The sequence below is a fragment of the Triturus cristatus genome, chromosome 1_2 (genome assembly GCF_964204655.1).
Source record: "Triturus cristatus chromosome 1_2, aTriCri1.1, whole genome shotgun sequence".
NCBI lineage: Eukaryota > Metazoa > Chordata > Amphibia > Caudata > Salamandridae > Triturus > Triturus cristatus.
This window is the reverse complement of record NC_140580.1, coordinates 1095681090-1095693619: the sequence shown is the minus strand read 5'-3', so window position 1 is coordinate 1095693619 and position 12530 is coordinate 1095681090. Positions and strand designations below refer to the sequence as shown.

Sequence of the window (12530 nt, the reverse complement as noted above, 5' to 3'; positions counted from 1 at the left end):
TAATAATGGTTGGCCGAGGGTTAATTTGCCTGCAGCAAAGAACGTGTACCAGGCAGATCACATAATTGAAATGTATGAAAATGGCTCAGTGGGTTACTGCTTTTGTCACTGAGATCATGTTGTTACTTGCATTTCGTAAGTTATGATCGTAAGCAATATAGCACAGTGAGCTAGCAACGGTCATCAAAGAGCTGCATGCATGCTGCAAGGTATAGTTTAGAAGGTTATGTTTCCCCCCTTCCCCCCTCCCCCTCAAGTCTTTCATTAGCCTAATGTTGCTAAAACGGTTTGCTTGGGAAGAAATTATGTATTATCACTGTATAATGTGCCTGTACTGTAAAGTGCTCTGACACCCTCCACTGGTAGAGCAACGCTATAAAACAAGCACAGTACATGTGAGAGGGGGTTATGAAAATGGGCACCCTTGGAGGGTGGGAGTGGGGAATCCGTGGACAAGAAAGTAATTCGGGGCCCCAACAAAGATTATTGCACAAGGCGCCACTACCGCCCTGGGTGTGGCTGTTCCTGGTGCACAGCAGTCAACACACCTGTCTGTCGCAAAATGTATGTTTTTGTTTGTGCTGTACGTGGCTGGTGCTTTTGAATACATGTTTCTTCAAAGGGCTGGCACGCTCCTTTATTGAAGGTGACATTTACTCCGTGAAATTTTTGTTTTACACGATGCTTGTCAGTGGGTAAACAACAGTCCAGCCACGTTACAATACCATTCCTGGTTAGGGGATTCCCGGTCTCGCCAGAGGTGCTCGTGTAAGAAATGTCCATTGTGTAACAAATCTGTTCTGGTGCTGTATGCCCACGGCCTGTGAAGGGGTGTTTCACGACGTCTTCCTTTTTTTTTTTTTTTTTAGGAGTTTCATTTAGCATGAGCTTGACCCGGTATTGGGTATCAGAGAGCTTTACATTGCACCAGTTGCGTTACATGAGGGCACATTCATCATTTATGTTAGGCACGGGGAGGTTAAGTGATTTGCCCAGAATAACAGGATATTTAGCGTCATTGCCGAGACTCGAACCCGGTTCCCCAGTTTCAAGGTCGACAGCCCTAGCCGTTAGGCCAACTCCTCTCCTCTTCCTGTGCAAAAGGCTGCTATGGCTGGCCTCCCGGAAGCGAGAGCCTAGCAGCACACTAGAAGCCTTTTACTAGGGCCATTTTGTGGTGCATGGCAGGCCCACAACAGAACAACCCTATACATACCTGCCGCCAGGGGTCGTCCATCACATCAAAGGGACGGTGAATGCCACATTTCTAATGTCAGCATCGTCCCTGGGGTGCTTAAAGGGAACACACCAGGAGTATTTTAAAATCAGACTCACGCATTTTAAAATACTCCGGGTGTGTTTCATTTAAGCTGCAGCCACCCAGTGTATACAAAGGACTGGTTTCAATCAGCTTACTTATCAACCTGGAAGGAAAGCGTTGTAGAGAGTGGGTGTAGAGGTGGGCGAGCCACTGAAAGTTCGAGCCAGGGTGGAGCCTGAAGCCTGACTCTGTTCGAGATCCTGTTGGAACCTCAAGCCCATAACGAGCCGAGCTTTCATGTGGCTTCTGCCTGCCACCTTACCTCTAACCAGGATGTGGCGCTACAACCAGTGCTACTGACTTTGACACTGGGAACCAGATTGGAGGCTCTGCTCAGAATCCTGTGATTCTGGGCAAATCCCCTAATCTCCCAAAGCCTGTAAGCAATGAATGTGACCTTGTGTAATGTAACTTTTAAGCACTCTAATTTTGCCTTTGGATCAAGTTCACACTATATAAAAAGTGCACAAAGCAGTAAAAACAAAGACTGGCCATAAGGAAAAACAACACGACACCCATTTACTGGCTGATCTGTATAAAGTAAGCCAGAAAATCTGGATAAATTGCTGATTCACCGCTTAAATTGTGTGATTTTAGGCAAATATTGTATTTCAACAAAACACTTTTTTCTTCATTATCGTGTATGAAAGCACTTTCAGTTATGTGAATTCAGAATACCAGATGTACAAAAACCTAGTGTGTTTGATTTAACACATGTAATGCTGTTCAATAATCCTTTGGACCAGGTACAGGGTTTACGTGAGAATTGTCTTGCTTCTTAGTGCAATTAATGTTTAAGAGCGATTACTTTTAGTAAATACTACTGAGTGCAGTGCTATAATGTTAGGCATTAAGCAACTTTATCATATTTTACATGCTTGTGGTGTGATTTACACAGCAAACATTTTCAGGGCTCGGCTGGTGCACGGGCTCTAAGATCCGAGCCAGACCCCAGGCTCGGCCTTTGGCTCGGCTCTCCTTGCAGATCACTTGGTTCGCCCACCTTTGAATGGGTGAGGGTTTTTGGAGAGTGCAATAGAAAGACTGCCTGTGTGAGACTGCGGGTGCGTGAGAGTACGAATGTGTATATAGTGTCTTGCTGACTGTAAATAGTGTGTGCGTGCGTGTGTTAGAGAGGTGTCAACGTTCATGTGTGCGAATGAGAGATTCTGTACTTTTGGTGAGTGGGCATCACTGTGTAAAAGACACAGCGTAAACAAAGTAACACTAATCTCTCTCAACACAACTCAGTTTTCATGTGTCGGTGGACAACTCACTGCATGGTTAATACTGCTTCAAACGTGAACTCATATGAAAACTGCGCAGCCAAAAGCATGTGTTTCTGAGACGAACGCATTGGGTGTCAGCAGGAGGACGGAACTGCAGGCTGCCTGGGGTCCACGAAGGGGACTCTCCTAAGAGGGCGGCCGCTTTAGTGCCACATGAGGGCCCATGAGGCAGCCGCCCAGTGTTGGGGACCCCCTAGGGGTCCGCGTGCCCGCATCACATCCGGGAAGGGAGTGGGCGGGGGGCGAGGTACAAATACCTCCCCCATCCACCTGGCGTCCTCTTTGCCCACAACCCTGAGTAATAGGGTGGACTGGCGGTCCACCGGTGGGAGGGGTTACCCCCCCCCCCAAATATGGCAAACACCGATTGGCTATGGCCACGGTGTAATTTGGCTCATCAGGTGGGCAGGCGGCGAGGGGCTGCCTGCCCTGGGATCGCCCGTAAGATAACCCACAATGTTGGCATATTTGTTATGCAAATAAACCTGCAGCAATTTTCTCCACAAAGAAGGTGTCTTGTCTGTTCATTTTTCCAGGTGATTGCTGTATGGGGGATGGGGAGTGTTGCCGATATTGGCACTAAGAGTGTGTGTTTTTGAGTGTGGGTGTATGTGTTTGAGAGAGTGTGTGTGCGTGTTTGAGTGAGTGTGTGTGTGTTCGAGTGTGATTGTTTTTGTGTGTGTGTGTTTTTGGAGAGAGTGTGTGTGTTTTTGAGCGAGAGTGCATGTTTTAGTGTATCTGTTTGAGAGAAAGAGGGTGTGTGTGTTTAAGAGAAATAGTGTGTATGTGTTTGAGAGAGGGAGCATGTGTGTTTGAGTGTGTGGGTGTGAAAGAGGACATGCATGGAGTGAAAGGTTGATGTTTGGGAGGCCCAGGGAGTAGCATATGGTGCGAGAGAGCCCGAGAGATAGAAAGAGTAGGCTCTGGGGGTGCGAGACAACCATGTAAGGATGTGCGAGAGACAGTTGAAGAGTGAGTGTGATTCTCAGTGCCTGTGTAACGGAGAGGGATATCATCTGTGTTCACTAGAGAGAGGAGGAGGAAGAGAGAGGAAAGGTGAGAGCCTGATCAGAATAGGGTGCGGCAAAACAGAGCGGGATTGAGACAGTATTAAATTATGTGTAAAACTAAATGTATAGGATAGGATTGAATGTATATGCTTATGATGGTGTATTAGAGACTGGGCATAATGTGTGTTAGAAAAGAGAGGCCAGGCGTGTGCATGTGCGGGCTGATGTATATGCAAATCAGGGCTGGAGAGATAAAGATAAAATATGAGGAAAGAGAAGAGTTAAGGGGAGAAAGAGTCATTTATAGAGAAAGACATTGACAGAGATAGAGGAACCTGCTGGATGTCAATTAGGGGCTGTAGGGGTAGTAGCTGCCCCCCTGCCGGGCCTCTGTACCCTGGCGCTGCCCTTGCTACCTCTGGTCTCGCGAGTCAGGAAGATTGAGGCAGGAACAGGAAGGAAACCAGGCTTCGATATCAATCGTTACTTTTTGGGGTTCCCTCTGCTTGCCCTTCCCCCAGCCAATCAGCTGCATGTAGAAACTGTTTAAGGGGCTAAGCGAGGGACAAGGGGTCAATTCTGGGGTGTCAGAGGTCAGGGTAAAGGGTGTGTGGTAACACTTCCGCAACTCCATCGTGAATCAGAGTGCACGCAGACAGGGAGGGCTAGAGAGGAAGAGACAGGGTGCGGGAGAGACAGAGCGTGTAAGAGATGAGATGCCTAATGGCATCACACCTGTGTGGCATTCATAGAGTGTTTCCCAGAGTGTCTCGGGAATAGAGAGAAGTGAAAGTTATGGAAAAGAGGAAGTGAGGAGAAAGAGAGAGCCATATCTGGTCCCATCAGATTTACAGTCTGTCCTCTCCCTATTTGAGAGTCTGGGGAGTCAGCTATAAATAACCCTCTTTACATGTGAAATATAGCTCACTTTCACTGATCAAATATTAATCATGAACATTCCCTGGGGAAGAAGGCCGTGCTGAAGAGGTGCATTCTGGGAAGGGAACAAAAACTCTAATTGATGTGTTCTCTGAAATCAAAAGAGCAGCCAGGGTTGACAGCCTCAACCCCTTCAAACACCTGCATCTGAACGAACGACAGAACTGGGATAGGAAGCAGCCCATGAAAAGTTTGCAAAACCAGGCCAGATTATATCTAATGAGCCCTGCTCTTTGCAGTGATGATTGGCAGGGGAGAGCTACCTTCTTTCCGCAAGCAAATTTTGAAAAAAAATGGGCCAAATGCTACATTGTTACTACAGGCTCTCCCGTTGAAGCTAGGAGAAGTATTCCCCTGCAGCGGCAAAAGCAAATGAGACGTTGCAGACCACTGAGAAACCGTCTGCCCGGAGTATGGCCTAGATCAGCCCTAGGACCGGTTCAACGACTAATGCTCTAGGGACGTGGCGGCCTTTACCTGCTTATAATGCCCTTCATCTGGAGCTCCTTGTCTTCCTGCTGTCTTCGGAGCCGCTCCTCTCCTTCCTCCAGCCTCGCCTGGTACTCGAGGAGCAACTTCTGGGTCTGCTCATCCTGGTTTTTACAACGGTTCTCGTAGTCCTCCAGTTTCTTGTTGGACATTCGGAGCTTGTCCTGAAGCACTACGATCTCCTGCTGGTACTATAACATTGGGTAAGAAAGAGAAGAGTATGTTACAACCAGTTGTAATGAGCACAAGCATCGGGAAAGCCTGCGCGTGACCTATGTAGATGCAAAATTCATCATCTCATTAACTTGGAATGCAACAAGGTTGTACCCAGAGCTCCATAAGAAAAACAAAAACCTACAAAACATGCTTCGATTACCATTTGTCACACTATAAGTATCACAATCTATTGACAGAAGTTCACACTGAAAGACAGTAAGGCGCACAAATCAATGGACACAGTCTACAATCGCTGGCAGAAAGGACCCAACCAAACAACGCCCAGAAAGTGCCCCATCGCCCCCTTCAGAGTAGACATCTACCACAACAGGTGGGGTGCCAAAAGCTGGAAATGTTTCGTTTTGCAAATCTTCAGCAGCACAAGACAGTGCTTTAGTGCAACATGAGAGGGACCCTCTGCAACATTTGCTAAACCCCACTAGATTTAGACACCAGTAGTGTAGCTGTCAGCAGCAATTATGTTAAGCCTTAATGACAGTTGGATCATGCCCGCCACGAGGGCCTAGGAGGTGGAGGTGCCCGTGCAATAAATACAAGGGATGTGTTATAACCTGGTATAAGAGTGATCTGTACACATGCACGTTAGATGAACAGATTCCCACATACAATATACCCTTGATGTCCCTTCCTTTGCCAATAGGTGCTATAATGACAAAACGGAAATATTCTGCGCAGAATGCAGGTCTGCCGCGCGGATAAATGAGCAATTGTGTGATCATCGGAAATGAAGAAAATACTTGCTACTGAACATAAAGTGCAAACATGATTTTGTCAAATCCATAAAAAACAGAGTCTGGAATGATCATTTACTGTTTGTGATGTTGAGGTTTCCACTTCAGTGTATTTTCCAAGTGATATCGAGGTGCAGACAATGCATGCGCATCTAGCGTATTCACCAGAATGTCCGGTTACTCACCGGTAATATTCATTACTCCGAGGCCTGGTCTTCCCGTCCCATTCCTGATCCCTTCCCTCCCTGTTTTGGGTTTTTGGGTGACTGTTTTTCTTTCTGGGTTGTCTTTGGTATTCTCAGGACGTTCCTATGACGCACTTCCCCCTTTATGGTTACCTGATGGTGGCGCCATATTGGAGGAGGTGCGAAAAGCTCAGCTAGGTAGTAGGTTTCTGTGGAGCAGACTAGCTGCTCGCTGTTAAGGAATGGGACGGGAAGACAGGACGAGGAGGTAATAGAAGTGTGTGGACAGAACACCGAAGCAATGTTTGAAGACCTCACCTGTATGCTATGAGCCACCTCATACTGTAAAACAGAAACTCTGCAAGTCATTCTGTATGCATTAAAAATGGCAGCAGTTGGCAAGGGCGATTGGGGCACCTGTCTATTGCCATTTCTCTATGACAAGCTCTATGGTGTTAAATACTCAAACAGAGGCTTTCAAGGTCTGCTATGTTCCCTGGATACTCAGCAGACTCTGGACATCGACCTATGAGAGACGAGTGAGCCAGGCAGTAGGGCTGTTCCCTCATCCTTAAAGCAGCCGGATTTATACCTCAGGACTGCCTGCAGCGTGCAGTGCTGCTCAGCAATAGGGCATAAAGCTAGTCAGAAGTAGGTTAGGAATGTCCATGCTGGCTAATCGTTTATTTTACTTAAAATACTGAAAGCACAGCTTTGATAAATTAGTTTAAATTACGATATACTCTCAAAAACAAGTGTATAGCTACAGAATGTTTTCTTTTTTTACAACACACTACATGGCGAGTGGGGGCAGGAAGGGAGCTAAGTCTGTGCTCCGCAGATACAACCTAGAAGAAAAACAAGTTGCAAAGAATGGCAAAAGCCAGGAGAAGAGAAAACCCACCAAAATAACAGAAAGTAGAATGGGCAGATTGACAAAGAGGAAAGGCTGAGAAGGGGAGACGGAGCATTCATAGTTGTAAATACGATCTGTTAAAAAGCAAAGTCATTTTGCATATTATTTTTTGCATTCATATTTTCCTAGCGAACTCCAGTTGGTTGCAGTGATGAATTCAGCAAGATAAAAATGGTATAAAAACAGAAAACAAGAAAGTGATGGCCAGAGTGAACTTGATCAATGCACTCCAGGGTAGCGCAATAGACAAGCGCTTGTTGAACCACTGCTTTGAAAGAGCAGAGAAACTGGCCAACCGACCTGTAGATTTACTGGAAGATGGGCACAAATAAATCACCCTTAAAGTATATCCTTCTTATATGAACTAGAGCTTCCTAGTGTTTATAAAACAATTTGAGTTGGCATCTGATCGCAGAAAATGTGCTTCTACCACCCAGCCATTTCATGCCCTGCACCATACAGGGCATGGCACATGAGAAGGGCATCAACTTGTATCTCTTAACCTTCTGTTGTTGGGCTTGGATCACTGAAAAGGGTACCTTATGGTACCAATGTTAAGGTTCGTGTTCTCTGTATCCACGCACTTCCTGTTTTTGCAACCCAACAAAAATGACCCTTCCAGTCTGCTACAGCTGTGGCACACTTTGCTTCCTAACACACCCAGGAGCATATTTTCTGACGCTCCATTGGCGCAAAATGCTGAGCCATATTTAGAAGGCCCTGCGAAGCCCCCCTGAGTGGCTTTTCTTGTCCTTGTAAATATGGCCCGCTTTCACGCATTATTCTGTGTGAAAGAGGTGTTCCATGGGTGTTGGTGTGGGTGTTCCCACAAAACACCAATGGATTCTGATGCATCCCCAGATTGACACGGTTTCATAAACCTGGGAATGCATCCGATTCTAACACCTCCCCAGGTGAGGCGTTAAAGTGGCGCAACGAGGAGAAATACCTTCATTTCTCCTCGTTTTTTTGCTCTTTCAATGTGTGCTGCATTCTGCAGCAAACTTAGAAGGTGGAAACGCCATCAATGATAGTTTTTGTGCAGGAAGGTATCCCTTCCTGCACAACAACAATCACCCTGCAACGCAGGCACCTTTACACATGGTGCAAGGGTGCCTGCGTTGATGCTAGGCAGCCAATTGTGCGCCAGCGCAGAGGGGAGGACAGGGATGCATCGGACTGCTGTAAATACAACGCATCTCTGCACTTTGCTAATGACACAGCCCGGCACAGCAAGATGGCTTGAGGCACCATCCTGCATCATTTTCTAGTAAATATGCCCCTCAGGGACATATTTACACGGAGCTTGTGCTGCATCATTTTGTTTGACACAGCAGAGGCGCTTTCTTTGCTTCATATTCACAAACTGACACATCTGGGCAGATGCGTCACTTTTCATTGGGATGGGTAGTTTGTTTTCTTCGTCGGAATCAGCTACATGGCATTAGAATTAATATATGCAAGGTAGGGTTTCCTTTGTAAAATCCCCCGTAAAAGTAAAGCACTGGTATTTAGGATTATTTTCCAAAAATCACGCATCATCGGGAAGTGGACTGTTGCGCTTGAGATGCATCAAAATATCTACACCTCTAAAACCCAGGTGTAGGCATGACGCATTGGCTGTTGCAGAGGAATTTGACCGGCTGAAGTGACGTGAAACTGTGTAATCTGCAATCAAGTCACATCACCTCAACAAGCAAGTGCACATATATGGGAGGTAACACAGTAAATCACACATTACACACCATTAACGACTTATGTCACTCATAAGTAGGCATTCATTTCACATTTAACATGAATTCCACATTTGTAGAGTGCAAACGTATCACCCATAGGGTATCCAGAAGCTGGGGGCCGTCGGGGAGATTAAGTGAGCTATTGCCCAGAGTCACATGATGCTAAGCTGCTGCCAGCGGTGGGGATCGAACAATAAGCCCCGCGCTCCGGAATCAGCTGCTCTGGCCACTGCGTCACACCTCTCATAAGTACACAATGCCCACTTGTATACGTGACATCCAGTACCAATGTAATGGAGTGCAAGGTGAGTTTTTCACCTTTTCACACTCTATTACATTGGTCGCTACACATGAGGCTACTTGCGTCAGTCAAAACGGATGCATCGCCTCTTTTTGTGATGCATTGCTATAGGTGTGTCAGTTTTATGACCAACTACAGCAATGCGCCACTTTTGGGCCGGATGCCTTTGGAGCATCCTTCCCACGGATAGGTCAGAATTTCTGACGCCTCCATGGGACCTTGTGCCATCGAGCCCGTATTGTAAATACAGCACATCCATGGCGTCGTAGGGTTTTTCATGCAGTCACAAGTATTTTAGAAGCATTGCTGCCTTGGCGCAGTGATGCGTCGTTTCTTGTAAATAAGGCCCCCAGTTTCAGTCATTAATTTTTGAAGATTCTCGGAATTTGCAGCATCAAGGATCCCCAAGACTAAAAACATACGTGGAAAATGGCTCTCCTAGTTCCACCTGAAGAGGGGAGCAGCTTCAGATCTTCTACATTTTCAAACATTCATTTTTTTCGATATACTGAGCAAAGGTGACTCAAAACCTCAAATGTGCTTTTGACTTCATGGTTGTGCCCTATACACGCAACCTCTCCAGCTTCCTAAAGGGACCGGGGAAGAGGAGCAAGTCTGAAGTTGGGCCGGCTAATTTCTGAGCAATTGTGAACTCTGGGGAGTAGCAGTGCGCTGTAATACATTTTTCATAACAATAATAACTATTGTCAGGTCAATGCCTGTGCCGGTGCGTCAGTCGTTCTATCCCCGCCGGAAAGCCGTGATTCATGGTCCATCTGTTGGGTGATTTTTTTAAATTTATTTTTTATAAATCTTTTTATTAACTTTGCTCAAGGTCTCATACAATACACAGCAGTGTTCAGTTGGCATGCAGGAGAACAACATTTCATTGTGCAATCGAAGGCAAACTTGGTAGTACAGTGGACCAATAACACTATTCCCCCTGCCCGCCCCCACCCCGTATGGCTCGATACTTCAGCCAAGGCCTCCACACCTTCTTCCATTTTTTAACACATCCTCTGGACTTATAGATCATTTCCTCTGCCCTCTGACACCAGTCCAAGTCTCGCAGCCATTGGTCCCATTGTGGTTGGTTGATTTTTAACATTGACATCCAGGGCCTCCATCAGCTGCTGAACATGTAAGGGGTCTGATCCCCTAAATGAGCCAATGGTTCTCAAGCGGAGATCTGTATGTTACAAAAACTCAGATCTGGACTTTGAATTTGGAAAATATTTTCCAGGCGATCCATATCAGGCTGACAAACAACTGGCTTAAAAAGTACGCCATTGAAATATAATAATTGCTGTTTGTAGAGACCATATTAAAGAAGATCTCTGACATTAAAGTGTTTACATAATGACACATAGTGACTATGTACCAACAGGTCAATGACATCACCACATCCTTTATCACATAAAATCTCATACGAGTATCTGGTTCCACCCAATCACAGCAGTTTTGTAGAAAATAAAAGTCGCCCTTCATATTCCAATCAATTACAGCAGTTAAAAGGGTGATCCAGTGAAGACAAACAGTTCCCTTTCCTCAGTCCTGCATGACTAACAATCACCAACTATAATCATTCTAGAATTCTGCTTTGTTTGATGATGTCAGCTTGTGCTTTGAGACATATTGTGACATCATTCACCGGATGTCCCCTTAAGGTACAGCCAAGCATGCCCCTTGTTGCAGCCAATCACTGCGTGGATCACATCACACCTAAGTACAGTACCTTCACACCAATCACATTATGACTTAAATTACACCCACACCTGCCCCATCTTCCCAGCTGGTCACAGCATGTTAAAGAGCATTTTTTTTTCAATCATCTTGAGCACTTTCCGAGCCACCTGGGATTTGTTTGAATTTCTAAAATAAAAATAAAATCATAGGGAATGTGACATTGATTCAGCATTAAATAGACAGCACATAAGTGCCTCATTCACACCATCACTTCTAAGAGCGCGGACACATTAATATTCCTGCCGAGCTGTGAATTGGAAGCTGGCCCGACGCTTTTTGCAAGCTTTCAGAAGGTACTTACAGCTAATTGCACTCAATCTATGACTCACACATCCTAACAAACTCTGCTCACGATGGACTGCCGAAATCAAAAGCATGACTCACAACAAACTTGGACAGCTTATAAATATGAAAGTGTGAGATAAAAACTCCATAACCAAATGGACGTTTGGCCAGGATTTTCAGTCTTATTCAAGTTTTTTGGACCAAAAGCTCTTTAGAACTTGGAAAGATTCTCTAATTATAATTACAAAAGTTAAAATGTTTCTTTTGTGCAGTGATTTTGATGGACATTTAAGCCTGACTTCGATAGAAAAAAAGTCCTTATAATTATCTATATTATTTAATAATTGATAGATGCTTTGGGATATACGTAATATAATAATCTGCTGTAAGGGACCAATCAATTTAGTCTGTGGAATGTAATGTAGCATGGACTCGAAAGATGCACAGTCATATTTATTAGAACAGGAACAATATTGAGACTGTGAAAGCAGGCTTACGCTTGAAGCCTGCAGACTAGGCCCCGGCCACGCGGCACGAGTGAACCTATAGATTGATTTGTATTCTGGTCTGCAGGATGGTTGCGTTATTGGGAGTTGATGCATGGGTGTTGGTATACCCACACAACCATGAGAACTGGGACTGTATTCTACTGAGAGCCCTGGGGGAGCAATGGGCGTGCACAGCCGCTTTCTGCACCCCGAGGCATTTTGGTTTGGCAGAAGGGCCCTCGGACACTTGCATGCCCCCTTTTGTTGTATCGAATACTCCCTCGATACATGTGCAACAGCACGATCTCAAGGGGACGTTCTCTCATTTACACGAGGGCTTGTGCCAATGAAATAGTGAGGAATTTTACTAGCACCATATTACAGATGTGGGCCGAGAGGCTAAGGGGCTGTCTGAGGGGGCACTAACTGTGCCACAAAGAGATAACAACCCCTGCATCCCAAGAAGTTGCCACTTAAAAGGAAGAAAAGAGACATCCCCCTGCCGGTGGGTGCAGTCACCCACTGCACCTGACGGCAGAGGCATCTCCGCCTCCCCTTTGAAGATGCATGCTGGGCCGCCACCTGCATGGAAAGGCGGGCCAGTGATGTCAAACAGTTGGCCCATATCTCAACTGTACTGGAGGCAGTGCATTAACTGTATTAGGGCACACTGTGCCATTCTGGGGACATTTGAATGCGCGCTGTGGCACAAACAGGGAGAGTGCACCCTTTATTTAATGTGGACACTGTGGCCTCTACCGCCCGCCCGCATCATTTATCCTCACGCGGCACCCACACCGTGCCGGATACCTACAAGGAGCGCCTACCCCTCACCTCAGCCATTTCTTTCAAGTCTA

At 45.9% G+C, this 12530-nt stretch overlaps 1 protein-coding gene across 17 annotated transcripts in view; it reads right to left on the bottom strand.

Moving 5' to 3' along the window:
- Window positions 1-12530, bottom strand: part of DAB2IP (DAB2 interacting protein) — a 1477580-nt gene that overhangs the window by 18927 nt on the left and 1446123 nt on the right. For all 17 annotated transcript variants that reach the window (XM_085613689.1, XM_085613692.1, XM_085613691.1 and 14 more), the window contains one exon: window positions 5037-5239. In XM_085613689.1, coding sequence (XP_085469815.1) covers window positions 5037-5239 — 203 coding nt within the window. The remainder of the gene's footprint in view (window positions 1-5036; window positions 5240-12530) is intronic.